The sequence below is a fragment of the Primulina huaijiensis genome, chromosome 16, assembly GCF_012295235.1.
Source record: "Primulina huaijiensis isolate GDHJ02 chromosome 16, ASM1229523v2, whole genome shotgun sequence".
Taxonomy (NCBI): Eukaryota; Viridiplantae; Streptophyta; class Magnoliopsida; order Lamiales; family Gesneriaceae; genus Primulina; species Primulina huaijiensis.
In genome coordinates, this window is record NC_133321.1 from 1,373,622 (window position 1) to 1,381,570 (window position 7,949).

Sequence of the window (7,949 nt, forward strand, 5' to 3'; positions counted from 1 at the left end):
AGAAAATTTTTGAAAATATTAACCGAGCCTCTAAAAATTCGATATTTTCTTCAAAAATCAATTATCGGTTTAAACTACGACTCGGCTTGTAAAAACATCTCAAAAGATACCATTTTCAAAATTTTCATATTTAATATGCCATATATTAAATAATTTTATAAAATAATAATTTAATAAAAATATTTTCCCTTTACAGTCTCCGGTCTCCGTCATATTTTAAAATAAAATCATATTTTAAACATGTAAACATGACCACCACATTTAATTAGTGCAATTAAAATGATTTAATTAAAAACTCGATGCCATAAGAAACCTCTATGCGGTTGGGGAGTTGCTCCATCCAAACAAAAAGGTAAGCATTTTCCATTTTCTTATATTTACATGCAGTTGGATTACATTATTGCAGTTTGGACATTACAACATCTGAGTTTTAGGAACAACCAGACTACTGTTGCTGAAATTTGTCCTCCTGAAATCACCATACTATTCCTCTTCTCCAACATTGGGTGTATGTCTTGGGCTTTCACCTTCGAAAGAACTCACTATTGTTCAATGTGCAACTATAATACAACATGCATTTCAGTTTTTTCTTCTCAGACATCACGAGCTTAATTTTAGCTCTCCCATCATCAATATAGAGTCAAGTTTGGATGAGCTTGAGTTGAACTTAGCAAGTGTCTCTGTAGCTTCTTCGAGTTCAACCTTTGTCTTGCACAACTCGAAGTCCTTCTTACATAACATCACTTGAAGTCTGGCCACACAACCTTTTAGCTCGATCCTCCTTTTGAGAGAGTCGAGTTTAGTTTGTTTCTTTTGATCCGATAAGCATATAGTTCCTCATAAATTTTATGTATTCTTTTTAGGGTGATTTTTTCTTCTTCTATTTTCAGAGTCTCCAGATTGCTTGAATCAGTAGAGGCTATCGCACTGAGGCATCTTTGGCTTGATAAATCTGGAAAGGTGTTCCTACCAAGTGATAGAAACACCAAAGGCAACACCAGTCGATTAAAATTCATTGAACGTTTCTTATCCAATTGTACAAAAAAGAAGTATGGTTCTCCCTTTAACTGGATTCCTGTTCTTTGTCAGATTCATCATCACTTAAGGAGACATTCAATTCTTTGTTTTTGCGAAGTCTATTAGCACACTCATTTGCATAATATCCAAAATCAGATCATTCTCTGCATTGAACCGAGTCTAACCTATTGACAATTGATTAATTCTTTCCTACATTCCTCGGTCGAAACTATCCTTGAATGGGAGAGAATATCTTATTTTTCTCTGGGGCAACTAAACTTGGTAGTTTGGATGGTTGGTTAATTTTCTTCTTATCTTTTATCTTCTTAAGGTACTCTTCAAATTTCTTTGTGATCATTGAATGGAATCTTCACATAGATCAGATTCATTGAATTCTTGAGAGAGTTTTAAAATAAATCATTGTAGGATCATTTGAGACTTGGAATGAAATTGTCTTCTGAAACGTCCCTTACTTTTTAACTTTAAAATCCTACTAAATTTTTTTTTCGTAACATTCAAAACACTCATTTTAAAATAACTCAACATTTAAAAGTTTTAAATGCATAAAAATCTATAAATCGTCAATTACCAAAAATCATACTTCAACCCTTAAAATACTCCAAAATTAAACATCAAAATAAATCATAAATCTCTAAATAAATAATCCTCAAAATCTTTTCATAAAAACTTTATATACTAAGAAGTGCGGAAAATAAAAGTCCATCGGGAGTGTACTGCCAGACTCGATCCACTTAAGCGTCAGCGCCTCCCTCAAAATCATCCTCACCTACAACCATCAAAACCTAGTTAGTCTAATGACTCAGCACGTTCTAACCATACGTAGCAAGTAATACATATATAGTCACATAAATTAAAAGCATACTTTTATTTAAAATAGCTAGCATAAATTTGTAAGCGTAAATAAATCATAAATCGTTAAATAGTAAAGCTTTCCATCGTCATATATCGTTTTTGGGTGAAGTTTGATCCTTGAAAATAACTAGCTGTAATCATATCATCATTTGGTCGACTGATCAGTTTTAGCTCTCCATTGTACATGGGGGCGGTGTAAGAACTGGATTTTTCAAACCTTTTTAATTAACATTTTTTAAGGAAATTTAAGAGCCTAGGATTTTGAGGATTTCATTAGAATAAGATATACATATTGGAAAATATTTATATGGATGAAAGGAAGTAAGAGAATTACTATTTGACCAAACTTAAAGAGCAATTCAGAGAAGAGAAATCTCAAGATCATCAGATCGACGACAAAGGAGTCTTATGGATGAAAGGAAGACTGTGTATGCCCGACAGCGATAACCTTCGCTAAGAGATAATGGCAGAGGCGCACAAGTCAAAATTCTCAGTCCATCCAGGCAGTACAAAGATGTACAGAGATCTCAAGAATAATTTTTGGTGGAATGGCATGAAAAGAGATGTAGCGGAGTTCGTCTCCAGATGTCAGGTATGTCAGCAGTTCAAAGCAGAACACCAGCGGCCTGGAGGATTACTGCAACCTTTGGAAATTCCTGAATTGAAATGGGAGCATATTTCCATGGACTTTGTGGTTGGATTGCCGAAGTGTAGGCAAAGCCACGAAGGTATATGGTTAATCGTAGACAGACTCACGAAATCTACGCATTTTCTACCCTTCCGCATGAATTACAATCTCGACAAGCTGGCTTCGCTGTACATGGACAACATTGTGAGGCTGCATGGAGTGCCAGTGAGCATCTTATCTGATAGAGATCCGAGGTTCGTCTCGTGGTTTTGGAAGAGCTTTCAAGAGGCCATGGGAACGAAAGTGACCCTTAGTACGGCCTATCATCCTCAAACCTATGGGCAAACTGACAGGACAATACATGAAACGTCTCGCTCATTTTTAAAATTCTACTGGACATTTTTTTTAAAAAAATAAAAGCTTTCCAATTTCGAAATAACATTTAAAAATGATCTTAATATTTGACAATAAAAATAGCGCAGTTTTAAAATTTCCAAACTCCTCCAAAATCAAACGTAAACATAAACGAATAAAAATCTTAAAATCGTCAACGTATAAAAAGGTTCATCTCCTCTCAAAATCTCATAATAAAAATGCGGAAAACATGCGGTCCTCGGGTCGTGTCACCACACCAAGTCTGCCTACTCCAAAGTTCGGCACCTCCAGCCTCCTCATCATTAAGCTCACCTGCATCACAAATGCCTAGTGAGTCTAAAGACTCAACACACCTGTACCAGGAATAACAAATACATATACATTGCACACAGCAGTGAAAAATATCATACTCAACATATCTTTCATGAACTTTAAAGCATAATGTAAACGTGTCGTGTACAATCATATCGTGTCAAAGCATGTCATCTCGTGACATCATATACGTATACATTTTCTTTTAATCGAATTTAGTTCATTAGTTGTGACTTTCGTATTAGCTCAATCGATGGATCCATCTATAAAAACCGTGGTACCCGGCGGCGGGGGACATCAGCGACAGCATTACCCGCCCACTGAGCCCGGGCCTCAGCTCATCATTTCTCATGTCATCGTATACATATACATCGTCAGTCAAAACCAAATCACATCCTTCAAAAATATCATCATTTTCATCACTTAATAAAAACACGCATATGCGCGACTTTTCCTTTAAACCAAACATACAACGTAATTATCATGATTGCGTAAAATTGTAAAAATGATGCATAAACATTTAAAATATCATATATTTGTGCTCAGGTCGTTGCCAGAACAAAAATCTCACCCCGAGTGCAAAATGACCATTTTGCCCCTGGAAACCCGAAAATTCTTGTTTTAACCATGGACCTCTAAAATTGACCCAAGCTTACCAAACTCCTTAAAATGTCTCAAAACATAATTAAAAGAGTTCCTAGACGTAAACTTGAGCAAAAAAAAAACTAATTTAATTGATTCGTTTTAAAACTTGGACCGGGGTCCCAGTTTTAACCCGAATCGACTCGAAAGTCACCCGAAATTTTCCCAACTTCTTACCATACTTAGGGCACTCATTGGTCACATTAACCCACCTAGAATTCAGTCTCAAACTCTCGGCCATCACCACTCAACATTGCTGGAAAATCGAGCCTCCCTAATTCGACACCCCTAAGCGTCCCACTTGCCATGCTTCGGTCCTAGCTCCAAGATCGATCGTTGCAGCCCCAAGCCAGCCTACCTTAGACCACCCTTGGACCCCTCTGGACCCAAAGAGCTCACGGCTAGCCTCCCATGCAGCCCACTCTTCCAACCCGATCTCTAGTACACAAGATGAGCCATCCTGCGACTCCTTCTCCTAGCACACGATAGATCGACTTCAAGGGTGACTCTAGCCACGTTCGAGACCTCCTCAGCCATGACTCAAACCCCACATGGTCTGGTCTAGGCCTTAGATCGACCCTTTCGTAGCCAGCCCTCCCCTTTCGCATGCTACCTTCCCCGAACACCACCGAAACCTTCTAAACCTCACGGTTCACAAGCCTGCCCTTTAGATCTCGACTCCCTCTCAAAGATCAAATCATCCTCGATGTTATAGTCTCCCATACCCACAGATCAGCAGCATCCTCGCACAGAGTCAGGACAAAAACGTGAGTAGTGAAAGGTTATGCAATGAAACCATACAACCCGAAGACATAAACATGGTATATGCAAGATCTGAAATATTTGAACCGAACACACACACATACAGCTTATTTACAGCGTGAATGATGCCGAAAGAAAACGAAACATGGTATGCCTGATTATTTGAATAGCAAGAACGAGACAAGGGACTCGGATGGATTTTTCCTTTGCAAAGACAAGCCAAAAACCGAGGCTTCTTCGTTGGTGTGCTCTGAAATCGAGGGAGATTGTAGCTGGGGGAAGGTTGACAGCTGGTGTGCTTTTAGGTTTAGGTTAATTAGTGATTTAGGTGATAATTATATAATAATCATATAGTTAATGAGCCTGAATCGATTAAATTAAAAGGTTAACAAGATGATTAAGCCCAATAATTAAAAGTAGGCCCATTAGATTTTAACGCACTCCCGTAAAATAATTCGTGTTGAAAAGGTTTTGAAAATGACAGCCGAACCCTTAAAAAGTCCTCCGATTTGATAAAATTTGCGTACTGTTAAAAATAAAATCATACGAGTAAAAATACCCAAATAAAATCCCATTTTTGAGAAATAACCTTAAAAACATCTTAACTTAATTTATAAAAATAAATCGTGCAATAAAATAATTTTCTTGAAAATTCTCCGGTCTCCGATCCTCGTTCGATCGTGAAATGCATCTAGAAATCTTAATGCATTAATTTCATGAATTAAATCATATCATGCATGAATTATGTATAAAATGCATAAAAATAATTAAACACATAATTAATGAAATAAACATGCATTTACTGCTTTAAAACAATTTAATAAAATACCAAAGATATTTAATAAGTTGCATCCATGTGATTCCCGTGGACTTTTAAATTTTCGGGACGTTACAATACAAACCTTAGAAGATATGCTGCGAGCATGCGCCCTCGAATTCAGTAGCAACTGGAGCACTCATCTACCCTTAATTAAGTTTGCATACAACAATAGCTATCACAGCATCATTGAAATGGCACCATATGAAGCTCTGTATGGGAGGAAATGCCGATCACCACTGTATTGAGATGAAGTGGGAGAAAAAACCGTGGTGGAACCTGAGCTTGTACAGATGACCGTGGAAAAAGTTAAAATTGTCCGAGAAAAGCTCAAAGCAGCTCAAGACCAACAGAAGAGCTGGGCAGTTCTGAAAAGAAGGCCTGTAGAGTTCAATGTGGGCGAGAAGGCTTATGTGAAAGTCTCGCCTATGAGAGGATTTGTCCGATTCAGTAAAGCCGGGAAACTGAACCCTCGATATGTTGGACCCTTCGAAATATTGGAGAAGTGGGCACGCTAGCATGCAGTCTGGCACTTCCACCAAGCATGTCAATGGATCCACAATATGATCCACGTATCCCAACTAAGGAGGTACATTCCGGACCCAAGTCACGTGTTGGAAGTAGAACCGCTCTTGATCGAAGGAAACTTGGGAGAAGAACTGAAATACGAAGAAGTCCCCACAGAATCGTGGACACCAAGGAACAAGTTTTTAGACGACGTACCATTCCTTACGTCAAAGTGCAGTCGTCCAACCACACAGAGCGAGAAAGCAACTTGAGAAGTTGAAGAAAAGATGCAAAAGGAATATCCCTACCTATTTAGAAACCAAGCCAATTCCAGTTTCGAGGATGAAACTTCTCATAAGGAGGGAGGGATGTAAGAACTGGATTTTTCAAACCTTTTTAATTAACATTTTGTAAGGAAATTTAAGAGCCTAGGATTTTGATGATTTCATTAGAATAAGATATACATATTGGAAAATATTTTTATGGGAAATCCTTATTATCAAAATAATAATACATGCACTTGTACAAGCAAATTTTTGAAATTTAGGTAGAAGATATTGCAAGATTTGGGAGATATCATGCAAGGTTTGGAAGAAGGAATACATGTACCTTGCAAAAATTCGAAATCCCCTATAACTTTGCCTAAATATGGTGTGCTTGAATATTGAATGTATGCAACTTGAGCTAGAAGAATGGAAGAAATCCTTGCACCATATTTTTCGAGTAAATCAAGAGTTGGATTAGGAAATTAGGAACTTAAATTTAGAAGAAAATCATCAGCCATGGAAGGGTAGGGTTGGAGTCAAATATTGTGAGATTTGGAGCAATTTTGGGCATGATTGGACTACCATATTGAGCTCCATCCTCCTCCCCTATAAATAGACCACCATACCTAGCATTCTCTACACCCTAATTTCGAAATTCCTTGCTGCAAATTTCGAGTTTCCAGCAGCTTCTCCCTAGCCAAAACTCTACTCAAAAATGGTCCCGAAGTTAGCTTAGATCGTGAGACAAAGTGCTGCCCGAACGAGGAGCAAGAAGCAATCCAATCCAAAGTCGTGCACTTCACGTTTTTGGCACCAAAATATACTGTAAGTGGGCTTGTTTTAAATATTAAATTTCGTTATGCATATTTCTTCGTTTTTGAAAAATACGTTCGAGTACGTTTTTTTGTGTTGGTTGTCATACGATTTTGGGCACTGTGAGCAGTCAACTGTATATGGGTGGGAATCCCAACCATGACATGACCCTTACACGGTTGGGATGTAACCGTTATATGGCCTCGTCTCCTTAGAGGAGTAAAATTTAGGGACTGATATCAGTAAACCATAGAAAGTAGATGAATCTCAGTGTCTGGTAAATGTTATGCATGTGTAATGATTTACATTGTGCAAGTCATGTGATTTCGAAATGTATGCATGTTGTATATTGTGCTCGATACGGCCCCCACTTGCTGAGTATTTCCCAAAATACTCACCCTCCTTACAATCATTTCCCAGATAAACCCGAGGAAGAACTCGAGGAAGAGGAGTCGGACCAGTTTTGGGGATGGTAAACTATCAAGATGTTATATTTAAGTTTGATTTTATCATTATTCAGTTGTAACGTTTCCACATTAGATTCTGTCGTTTTTCGATTGTAAAGACAATTGTTATTTTGTTTGAATTATGATATATAAACTAGTTTCGGTTTATACTGTGCTACGAGGCTGGTTGTTTTCGATTGTGTGATTGTTAAACAATACCGGTGTCAACTCTGAGTTTCGGGAAGTGACAGGCGGGCGCTGGGCCTCGCCAAAAGTGGAAATACGATCGTCGAGCTCTCTCTAGGGCCTTCTCCCGTAAACGGGCTCCATCTGGGGTCTTCTCCCTCACGATATCCCCTATCATATCATATCATATCATGTTTGTCACAGTCAATTCACATCCTTCAAAATATTTTCTTTCTTTTTTATGTATAAAATATTGTATCTTTCAAAATTCGTAACATTAGCATTTTTCAGGAAATTCGTACAAC

The 7,949-nt window shown here is 37.8% G+C and overlaps 1 protein-coding gene across 1 annotated transcript; it reads left to right on the top strand.

The window, feature by feature from the left end:
* The first annotated feature begins 2,353 nt into the window (after positions 1-2,353).
* Positions 2,354-5,944, top strand: LOC140961697 (uncharacterized). Its single transcript, XM_073420360.1, has 3 exons — positions 2,354-2,772; positions 4,780-4,937; positions 5,682-5,944. Exons 1-3 carry the CDS (start codon positions 2,354-2,356, stop codon positions 5,942-5,944), a joined length of 840 nt encoding a protein of 279 aa, XP_073276461.1.
* Positions 5,945-7,949: the final 2,005 nt, after the last annotated feature.

Excerpts from the sequence above, each read along its gene's own strand:
- LOC140961697 (XM_073420360.1), top strand. The coding sequence starts at position 2,354 with ATGGCAGAGGCGCACAAGTCAAAATTCTCAGTCCATCCAGGCAGTACA. Across the intron at positions 2,773-4,779 it reads TTATCTGATAGAGATCCGAG|CAAGAACGAGACAAGGGACT; the intron begins GTTCGTCTCGTG and ends TTATTTGAATAG. Across the intron at positions 4,938-5,681 it reads TAGGTTAATTAGTGATTTAG|TGGGAGAAAAAACCGTGGTG; the intron begins GTGATAATTATA and ends ATTGAGATGAAG.